Here is an 11,808-nt window from a genome sequence, read left to right as displayed (position 1 = left end):
GCTGTTTTTTTCTTTTGTAATTTTCTTTCTTATTATTATTATTCTCACCTATTACTTGAGTTGTAGGAGGAAATGATGCAAATATCACTCTTGCTGAATTTCACCCATTCAGCCCATAAGCTTAGACTCACAGGATACTTTAAGTTACAGATTAGTTTTTTTCATGGATCACCTCCTTTTAACATCTGGACTGAAGTGGCTTTCTCATGTGTGGTCTGTGTTATCGAAAGCACGAGAATTTGTGATACGAGTCTGTTTGATTTGTCTTTGAATCTTCTTGGATTCCAGACGAGGTCCCTGAGCGTTGACAGGTGGGGAAAACTTCTCAGTCACTCATGGATGTGTGAAAACCTCATTTTTTAAAAAAGTGCCTTTGACACACCTGAGATACTATGACAGGTGCTTTTTAGATTAGACTTTCAAAGAGATTGACTTAGACTCCACTGAGTCATGAAGTAAAACTGAAGTTTTAGAGCTCAACTAAGAGCTAGACTTGCACCGACACATCCAGTGCACACAGAAATACACATTCAGCCACACACACACACACACACACACACACACACACACACACGTATAAACAATACAAAGAAGCAGACTAAAAGTAAGGTGTTATTTCAATGACAGCTTAGTATATCATAGATATATTTTGATAAAGGTAAAGGTTTTCAGTATGACAGCAACAGACATCAAATGTCATGTTTACTTTTCAACACTGACGCACTCGGCTCTGGTCCAATGACAGGCAGTCCTACAACTATCAAACAACTCCCACACACACACACAAACACACACACAGCCTCACTCTCTCTTTCTCTTCCTGACACACACAAACACAGAGTGCTCCACACAGGCTCCTTCTATTCTGGTGATCATAATTATTTGATGACGGAGCTTCTGGTTTCTCAACCACGCTTTTGTACACACGATCTAGCTGTGAATAATTTAGCACGGAGAGCTAGAAAGGTGGTCCCTTAAAACGGCAGGTGCAGTCCAACTCAGGAGGCAGGACACACAGAGAGAGCTTCATCTCTATCTTTATTTAGTCATCCACCCACTCCTGACACACAGCTATTCATTCGGGCTCTCATCCACCCTGTGCTTCCATCAAGCTGTATATCAATCCATTGTTTCTTCCATCCATCTGTGCATTCTGTCCTCACAACAGACACCCCGGTGTCCAGCTGATGTCACTTCGTCCCATGTAAGGAGCTTCTTGGATGGACTGACGCTCTCTCGGCGTCCCCTCCTCAATCAGCCACCATGGAGGAACTCCAGAGAAAACTGAATCAACGCTATGAAGGCACCAAGCCCAGAAAGGTGAGTTATTAACAGGAGCGCTTTCTTTCAAATTCATGGGTTTTGAACTGCTTTCATAAAGTACCGTGTTTAGTAAAAGACATATTGAGGTCACTGCCGAGCTTTCTGCTGAAATGGTTTTTAATGCTTCAATATCAGTGACATATTGCTTTACGTTGTAGCACACAACTAGCTGAAATGTTTGCATGCACTGCTCTCGTCTGATCAAACAGCATTCCTTTTCTACTCATTCTCTATGCCAGCAAGCTGTGCAAATTAGTCGCAACAACATGCCGCTGCATCATTTGAGAATGTAAAACCTTTAGTGGAATAAAAACATGTCACCTGAAACTCAAAACCACAGGTGAGGTTCAAGCTGGCCTCATCCTACAGCGGCCGGGTGCTGAAGCATGTGTACGAGGACGGTCAGGAGCTGGACAGTCCAGAGGAGAAATACCCTCACAGCTTTGTTCATCGCAAGATCCCTCCCAGCCACCTGGAGGTGGAGCAGCTCTGTGGGTTTGAGGATACTCATGGGGACCAACAGGGTGGGTTTTCATTATTGTGTAACACAGCGTACCACTGTGTCTCTATATGCATGGCCAGTGAGACCAGCAAGAAGTGTATTTTACATTTGCATATGGTACTCAAGCCTCTACTGTTGGCTGTGTATGTTTTAGACTTTGTTGTTCAGCAGTCTTTGTGTTGGGGATAATGGGCAACATCTCACGGCTATAATTACAGGCTCACCTTTCAGCCTTAGGTGTAACCTGTTCTATATGCTATTGTTTTTTTACGGATGGAAAAGCAGAACAAGATGAGCTGAAACGTGTTGTTAGCAATGAACTGTTTGCTAATCTGGCTGAAATAAATTCTAACTTATTCCGAAATGCAAATGTTTTACAGTCGCCTACTTTGGTAGTTCATGTGAAAGGAATCACAGATCATGCACCAGAAGCAGTCAAACTGTAACCTCACAACATCACCACTTTCAAAGAAGAAATAATCAAGTATGCTCATTTGCTTTGTTGAGCTTGTTTTGAAAATTGATACCACAATCATAGAAAAATCACATAAAAATTGCAATTAGCTGTTTCTTGACTGCTACCAGTAACTTTACCAGTAACACAGCTGCTGTAGTCTATCATGACTTCCAAAAATTCAGACAGTGCCTTCACTGTATAAGAAATATGTGCAGTTTGTGGCTGAAACCAGGACTTGGGAAATCTCTGGTACAAGTTCTCACTCTACCGTGACTTTATATTTTATTCTGTACACAGGTGCCTATCCTCCAACAGGGCTCATTGCCCAGAGAATAAACGTGTACAGAGGAATGGGAAGCTACAAGCCTGCTGCAAGCCAGACTGAGGAGGCGGAGGGAGATGCCACAGTAAGTGATGCTGCTCTCTGGGTTTGATTTTCTGATATTAATCAAGATCAACTTTGATTATATTTTGGACTAGCAGTGTCAGTTTTGTTTGTCTGAATGACAAGTGCTAAAGCCTGTCTTAATTGTCTTAATTCACTCTCGAGTGCAGCTTGAATGAACTGAATTGAAAATAATAAGATTTAGCTCAATGGTAATGGAAATGTCCATCATGGAAACAGTTTGTTTTAATGTGATTGTAAAAAATGAAGTTTGGTATTAAAACTAAAACATTCCATCTGAATTACTATGTTTCTGAAAGAGTCAGGGTTATGACCGCCACTGTGCGTCCTGTGTGAGTGGAAATTTCTCTTTTGAAAATGGCAATTAACTTGATATTTTTCGTGTGTGTGCATGTATTACTCACATTGTAATAAATGTTAGGGTGAGTTCTTGGGTTAAGGTTAGGGTTAGCCAAGTAGTGCTGATGGTTATAGTTAGGGTAAGTCTTCAGGAAATGAATGTAAGTCTATGTAATGTCCCCAAAAGTGATGGAAACAAGACTGCGCACGTGAATCATGTTGAATTCATGCATTTAATCTTTCCTGCACTGCTGCAAATTAACAGAAACATCATCAGTTCAACATATGTACTTATTTATGTATGTGATGTCTGGAATTATTCTCTCCTATTTCAAACAACACATACAGAAAAAAATCAGTCAACTCCTCAAACTATGGTTTTGTGTAGCTGACACCCTTTGAATGGTAAGTTGCTAATTTTGGAGCATGATCAGGATGCAGCGTCTCTTTGGATGTACTTACATAAAGGGAATTATAATAAGAAAGTATCACAGCTCCTTGGAAGAGTTGGTATTCCTTTTTCAAACCCCACAGAGCATAGCTAGTCTACATATGCCGGAAAGCAAACAGACCCGACAAAACAAACACACAATAAACACAATTAGCTGCCAACGCAAACTAATTTAATAATTAATTCCTACATCTTTAGAACAGAACAAGAAATCGAGACTTAAAATAGAAAATGGGAAGAATCCTTGGGTAATTAAAGCATCAACTGCATGCTGCTCAGTGGAAATTGTACAACAGCTGAAGTGGAACAATAACAGCAACAAAATTGTTCATCTGACAGGAAAAAGCCACTGTTACTGAGCTGCTGTGGTCGCGGCTTCATTAGTGCAGCAGGCTGAGAGGGAGGTCAGCTACATCGCCTGCTGGCTTAGTGTCAGTTTCATTCTTTTATCCTCTAAACAAAGGCATGCTTGGCCCTGGTGACCAAGGCCAGTATTTATCACATTTATCAGCTGAAAACAGCAATCTGGATTTAGTTTATCTTTTTAGGGCATTATTGAAAGGATGGCACGGTGGTCCTGGAGGAACTCCCCTATTGTACAAGGTCTAATGAGTTCCTCCCAACATGACTTAAGTGCTTTCTCTCCCTGTGTTATAATAAGAGAGATTCACTAAAAAACAGCTTTTTATCTGATTTCCATTTCTGAATGTTTTAAAAGGCAACTTATCAGATCATGTTAAAGGGCCGGTGTGTAGGATTTAGTGGCATGTTGTGGTGAGGTTGCAAAGCTTAATCCTTCCAAGCGTGTGAGAGAACTCACGTTAAAATCACAATTAACATGAAAAGCTCTCCAGTGTTTGGTTTGTCACTTCTGGGCTACCGTAGGAACATGACGGTGCAGTATGGCTGACTCTGTAGAGATAAAGGGCTCATTCTAATAAAAACACATATCATATTCCATTTCTGCCAGTTGAGCCCCCTAAATCCAAACACACAATCCCAAAACAGAAACTATGGACCAGAATCCTCAGTAGACCAGAACACAGCTACAAAGCACGCTGTGTTTTGCACAAGGAGTGTGACTCTTCAGCTGCACTCAAGTAGAAAACCTCTTCTCACCCACACAAAAAGCCCACAGCTAAATGTGGGTGCATTCTCTGAGAGCTGCAGAAAAGAAATCTGGGAAATGAAGGAAATATCTAACATCAGGCTAATTGAAGTGCTTAGTGTAGGGACACACCAGATGTTGTTAATATTAACCGATGTCGGGTTATCTTGACTTTTTCTGTGGCTTTCAGTCCTCAGTGTTGGACTTTGGCAAAATAATCATCTACACCAGCAATCTGCGCATCATCAGAGCACCGCTGAGGAAACCCGAAGCACTGCGGCACCACGCCGTGCCTCCTGTGGACTTGGAGGGATACCCAAAGGCCAGGGAGAGGGGGAGCAGGAGGAAGGCTAAAGCTCTTGGTGCACAAGATGGGGAGGAGAAGGAGGAGAAACAGATCAGCGGCACAGAGACCAAGGTAATGATCCTTGGCCAAATTATTCTCAGTGGTGTGGTAGCGTTTTTATCACCCTGTTTCTTGGTATTCCCACTCTCACCACATCCTCCTCCTCCTCCTCCCCCTCCTGCCTTCCTCTTCCTCTGCATATGTCCTCAGCCATCCTTTCTTCACTTTATCTTTGCTTTCAAGAGAATCACTGCAGGATCGTCTCTGCGGCCATATTGTTGTAATTTGTAACTGTTCACTGTGGGGTATTTATTCTCATCCCACAATCTCCTCTGTTTCCTTGTAGCTGCCACCTTCCTTGTGCCCCTTTTCTGTTCTTTTCTTTTCTTTTCTTTTCTTTTCTTTTCTTTTCTTTTCTTTTCTTTTCTTTTCCCGTTGCCCCCTCCCGCTCTAACAACTACCATTGTCCTAGTGTTATCTGTCAACTGTGAACAGATACTGATGAGTCCACAGTTTTCCTCTGCCCTTGCAGCATTTGCCTGCCACTTGCCAGCCTGCAAGGATACCCAGCTCGCTATTATCCCCTCCCTCTCACCTCCTCCTGATTACTGTTCTCTTCCTCTCACTTCCTCCATTCTTTTCTCACCTCTCTCGTTATTTTCTCATTTTCTCTGCCTCTAGAAAAAAAGTTCATTCTCAGCTTTATTTTTTCATTATTTGGCAATCTCACTCCTCTTTGTCACTTTCTTTTCTCTATCGCCTTTGCCTTTGTTGTCCAAACTCCGAGGTAGTTAATTTTTCACTGTCTTAATTTGTAACGCAGGAGTAGATTTCTACTTGGTATGTGCACACATTATGCACATTTCACTATCGCTACAACAGCCGATCAGCACAATTTATCTCTAACACTGCATGCAGTTTACACTAATGTAGGTCTTGATGCACTAAGTCGAAGCATCAACTTTCAGAGGGCTTGTGTGCAGGTTTGCCTTGTGAACCTCAGCCAGTCTGACTTTTGTGGCTGCTTGCTGCTGGAAAATCCAACTTCACAACAGCTGCAGCAACACAACCAGCCAATTGTGGACCATACTGAAAGTTTTTTTGGAATCCCAGTGAATATTAGTGAAGGCTGAGTACTTGCATTTCCAGCCCATCTTCACCAAAAAAAGGCTGCACAGGTCGCCTTGCAAGTAGGTTATTACGAGCCATATCTACATTTACTGTTGGGCATCAACATCTAATGGTTATAGTAATTATGAGGCCATGATTTTTATATTAATAGAGCGTTTTCTTCCAATGAACTCTAACATGCATCGCCAGCAGCCTATCTACTGTGCTAAGAGATCAGAGGTGAATGGCATTTGGTTTGTGGCATTTAAATATGTTATCATCTTGTTAGGGTTAGGGTTTTCACTATTTTCTGCCGATTTACAACATCCAGTAGTTTGTAAAGATTTAAATGGAGCCTCATTGCACATCTACTACTATCCGCCCCTCATCTTGTTGAAAATCTACCGGCAGCTGCTCGTTATTGTAAATTTTGCCGTAATGACCAGCTGGCTGTAAAAATGACCGGCTGGCTGTACATTAGCACAGCTACTTACCAAAGGCGTTTCATTATAATTAATACTGGAAAAATCGGCGATGTCGTTAAGGTTGTTTAGTGTTCGCCAGCAGGCAGCCCAGTCAAACTAGATAGCTGTGTTAATGTTCACTGTTAATGAACTGGCTAAAGTAAGTTAATCAGTTTTGAAACAGTTGCAGAGTAAAAAGTAGTAATATGTTGAAATGTAAAATGGCACTATATTATAGATTATTGATGCATTTGGTTGTACATTTAAATATATACAGCAGTTGTTAAGACATGGCGGACAAAATCTTCCCCTCGCTGTCCAAACTTCCTTTTTCAGTCTTTCTTTCAACCTCTTCCTCCCCTTTGCTTGACCTTATAGTTCCTCCCTCTCACCTAATCCTTCTCCTCTTCTCTCCTTTAATGTGTTTCTTCTGTCTGCAGGAGGCCGACAGCTGCCAGCATTGTGGCGGTTCGGGCTGCGCTCCCTGCTCTCTGTGTCACGGTAGCAAGCTGTCCATGCTGGCGAACCGCTTCAATGAGTCCATCAGTGATCTGCGTTGCCAAGCCTGCTACCCCCATGGTCTGGAGAAGTGCCAGTCCTGCTCCAGCAAATAGCACTGTTTGGCTGACACCCATGTCTGGCAGAGATAGAGTGAGCGAGTGAATGAGAGTGTGTAGCTGTGTGTGTGAGTGTATGCCCGATGTGCTATCGGTTTGTCAGAATTGTCTCAGCCGCAATATTGCTCTAATCCAAAATGTTCTTGGTGGGGTGTTTCGAAGCACTACTAGGAAACATAAGCCATCATTGGAAAGGGGAATTGTGACTGTGCAGCGGGCACAAAATCATAAAATACAATTACTGTGTGCAGTGAACATGGCTTACGATAACACAAACACATAATCACTTTTTTGTTGTCACATTATTTTGCATCTGTGCGCCTCTTCCTGATAAAGCTGGGTTCCACGACAGAGTTATCATTTTAATTAAAATGATGCAAACATTTTGTATTTTATTTCATTTACTGGGAAGGCGGCCCTGTTCCCATCTCCACTCTCTATTCACCAGATAGAATGAAGTCTTTTATACCCCAACATGATGTACTGTACGAGGGTAATTGATGCTTTCATTGTTTTTTTTGTTTTTTTTAGAATCGAGGGGGAAAGAGACTGCAAGATCAGGAGTTTAAGATGGAAAGAGAAAATAGGAGAGGATGAGAGTGAGTGTAACAGCACAAATTAAATTTGAACCATGATTAAAATGCACTCCACCCAACAATGGCAAATGGCAAGCTGACCGCAGCCACTGTTGTTAATAAGGAACGAAGTTACAAACTTTTTCATGCAACATTTCAAGTCAAAAATAAAGATTCTGGACAGAGTGTCACTTTAAGACCTTAGAGATGAGATAGAGAAAATGAGAACGGGTAAATAAATGATAATAGAAGGTCTTCTCAGGAGGTTAAATGATGGCGATTAGGAAGATGTTTAATTAATAATTTCATTCTCAGGTTATTGCCATCTTGTTTCAAAGCTTTATTCACAGAGTTTTGGTATATAACTGAAATAAAACACAGAAATAATTTTCAATGTCTCGTCTTTTATTGCGTCCAACAACTGCTGTTTGAAAATGATCATATAACATCAGCAACACACCAAAATGTCCTCGGTGACTGATGCCTCATGAGTAAACGTAGCAAATCCAGTTTATAAAAAACGACGAAGCTCATAAACCGTCATCTTCTGTTTTCTTGCAGCGTGCATAAGTCAAGGATTCATTCTCCCGCTTCGTCACCGACCCTCAGATCTGTCAAAGGTGTCACTATCGCATCAAACATGTTTGAGTTTTATGGCTGGAATCTGGATTAATCTAAATGCATCCTGCAGTCGGAGCCGTATCATAATTCAAAAGGCAGCGTCTGTGACTGCAGAGTGTGAAAGTCATTCCTTAAATGTTTGATGTGTTTTCACAGTGGGTTAGGAGTGTTTGTTTGTGTGTTCTCAGCTTGAAAAGTGAATGAGACATAACAATAACGACAAATGCAACGCACTGCATAATTCCCAGTCATTACATCTTCGTCATTGAGCCTCAAATCAACCACAGTGTTTTGTATCTTTCCTTTTCAGGATGATTTAACAGAGAAGGAAAGACAAAATTAAAAAAATATCACCTCAGCACAAAACTCTGCTATAACTGCTCAATGATCACCTTCATGCAATTATGCATTTTGTGTACGGGAGTAAACCAGTTTTGCTTTTTCATGACAATGAACGAAGCCCTTCTAGCACTCCTACCTACTCCATAATCAGATATGAGCTGAGCGGAGCCATATGATAGTTTTCAGTGGCTGCTGAAATGGCATTTTTCACCACTATCCTAATGCTGCAAGGCAGAGATGATCAATCAAAATCAGTGTTAGCAGTGGAGAGCACTGACCACATCCTCTGAGGTGTCGGTGGCCCAAAGTCACGCCAGAACAAGCACCCCAGACCATTACAGCCCACTATCCCTGGCCCTATACCTATCTTTGTGCTGGCATTTCCATTATTCTTGTCTTATTATTTTAGATGGCCTCACACTCAGGTAAAGAGGAGACTATTAGCCCACTGGCCAAAAGCCCCATCGGCAATCAAATACCTGCTATTTCTGGGATGAGAAGAGGAACCTGAATCTCCAGTCTCTCTCTTTTTCATTCGACTCTCTCTCTCTCTGACTGGTCTGCCGAAAAATCTACCACCCATACTGGAGTTAAAACTGAGCTTTTTAACTTTGTCATTCCAGCTCTCATTCTCGCTCAGTATTCCACAAGGGAGCCAAAGTGATGGAAAATCACAGAACTGTTTTTGGCCTCCTCTGTCCCGCAGGAAACAAAGTGATAAGGGAGCAGGTAAAAATACAAAAGTGTTACACAAAATTCTGTGGGCTCCGGAAAGGGGAATTCAGACAAATATAGACAGATAATCGGTGGAGCATGAAGATCACACACTTTGCAGATGTAGAATGGTAATTGTGTGCACACCCCTTCCTATATTTAGGCCAGGAGCCGTAAAGTGAAAAGGCAAAGAGCATCTACACAGTGGATGTGTCTCATTTTACTAGCATGACCAGGCAGTGTTTCAACACACCAGGTAAATGTCCAACATGACCAAGTGTGAGGTATAGTCAACCAAATACAAAGACAACACACACACACACACACACACACACACACAGATGATTCAAATAAAATACTTAGAAAACTCATTTTAAAAGAGAAATATAGCATAAAATGACAACAATGCGCAAATTTAATAGTAAAGAGAGGAACAATCCCCCGAAAATGAAACTGTAACTCTCCAATTTACAAGATAACAGTCACATTACAAATACAATACAATATTTCAACAAATAAAAACATCGGAAATGCCCTTAATAAGAGAGGATTCATGGGATTTTAAGGAGGAGAGGCCTAGAAGAGTTGCTTACTATCAAAATTCTCACTGAGACTGTTGGAGACTGAGACTGTTGTGGTCATACCCCTCTATTAGTAACAGAGCTCAAAGTCTATACAATTATACTGTTCTTCAAAGCAATACAATAGCGTTCTTGCAGACTTTCACTGACTAATTCACTGACTTGTCTTTTGTTTACTGGGTGGACGCACACTCCCACTGTTTCTACTATTATTTTGATATACTGTGGAACATTACATAAAATGGTCATTTATTTGAGATTTCCATTATCAAATAACGCCTTGTTTAATCACAGCAGCTAGTAAACAATGGCTTATGAATACAGAGGGAAACACTTTCCCTGGTGGCAGGATCATCATTTATGATGCTTTATAGATATATCTGTGATCTCTTATAGCCCAGTTGTAATATATGACACAGGAAGCAGACTGGGAGCAGACTGCGTTCATTAATCATAAACTCTCATGCAAGAATATTTTGCACAGCGTTAGAAAGGGAGCCCCATGTTATCTGCAAACGCTTTAACTTTCTTTATTTGCTTACTAAAGATCATTCTGTCACCTTATTGGCCATATAATTTTCCATTAACATGTAGTTTGCTGTTAATTCTGTTCTACAGACCTTTTGCTCTGAGTGAATAACAGCCATTTTACTCAGGTAGAAACAGTCTTCATTTATTTATTGAAGTTAAATAACAGGGCTGACTGGTTTCAGTACTACTATCATTTCTTCACATCTTATTGGCTGAACAGCAGCTAATTACTGAGTAACTGGTGAAGTTCCATTGGTCAGTCAAGTGTTTCCTCATTGGTTGCTGCTTTGTCAGAATGAATAGATGTGAATTATCCTCAGTTAAGTCCTCAGGATCACACACGGTCCAGCCATGTGCGTTAAGTTTCTAACCCTTTTTAAGAAACAGGTGGTTAATGTAAAGTTTACGTTACTCTACTGTATTTGTAATGCTTGCAAAAAACCTCATGACAAATTTATATTGGTATGCTTTGGAAAGTACCTTAACCTTGATAGATGAGAATCTTCAAGGACATAATTTCATGTAATACATTCATGTACAGGCACGTGGTAATCACGTGTGATAACGTTCTCCATATATTAGGAAAACGTGGTGGTTCTCCTGTGAAATGTGATACATCACACAGGAAAACATCAACTACACACACGCATCTAAGAACGTTACAAGCATTTCATATATGATAAATTCACATACTCTGTAAGAACATGTATTTTCAGATTTTATATGTGGAAACAATTCACATGGGAATTCAGATAATACTGATCATCACCAAGTGTCATGAGCACAGAGGAAGCACTTCCACGATGTAAGAGGACACGTGAGCTCTGTCTTGATGTTCTCTTCCTCTACGGTATTGGGTTTTCTACCTTGTGGTATAATTGTACTTGATGCATTATGGATGCTATAAGGTCACACTTTGTATTAGTAAATGAGACTCAAATATCAAATATCAACTATCACTGTCTTTGTATAACAGTGACACTATGACGTCTGGTGTTATAAGCAATGCCTAACACCTACCTGGTCACTCCCTCTGGATGAGAGTGTCAGCTAAAAACTGAATTTATAAAGCAATCCTGTGAAAGTTTGTGTCATGTGAAATGAACTTTCCTTGTCACAGTGTGCTGGGGCTACTGCCGTCAAGAGAAGTCTACATAGAAACACCCAGAACTAAGAGCATTCTTAGTCTGTGGTGTCTAAGAGATACTAAAACTGTGACGAATCTTTCAAATTACATCCCTGGATTCCACCTGCTAGTGTGCAGAAACTTCTAATGAATCTATCTATTCCCTGTCTGCACACCTGCTCATGCTGAGAGAAG

At 40.9% G+C, this 11,808-nt stretch overlaps 1 protein-coding gene across 1 annotated transcript; it reads left to right on the top strand.

Moving 5' to 3' along the window:
• Nucleotides 1–808: 808 nt before the first annotated feature.
• Nucleotides 809–8,090, top strand: grxcr2 (glutaredoxin and cysteine rich domain containing 2). The gene is made up of 5 exons (XM_076750629.1): nucleotides 809–1,320; nucleotides 1,664–1,847; nucleotides 2,580–2,689; nucleotides 4,777–5,004; nucleotides 6,947–8,090. The coding sequence occupies exons 1-5, from the start codon at nucleotides 1,264–1,266 to the stop codon at nucleotides 7,118–7,120; spliced, it is 753 nt and encodes a 250-aa protein (XP_076606744.1). The 5' UTR covers nucleotides 809–1,263; the 3' UTR covers nucleotides 7,121–8,090.
• Nucleotides 8,091–11,808: the final 3,718 nt, after the last annotated feature.

Source organism: Chaetodon auriga, chromosome 15 (genome assembly GCF_051107435.1).
Source record: "Chaetodon auriga isolate fChaAug3 chromosome 15, fChaAug3.hap1, whole genome shotgun sequence".
Taxonomy (NCBI): domain Eukaryota; kingdom Metazoa; phylum Chordata; class Actinopteri; order Chaetodontiformes; family Chaetodontidae; genus Chaetodon; species Chaetodon auriga.
This window is presented reverse-complemented; position numbering and strand designations above follow the sequence as displayed.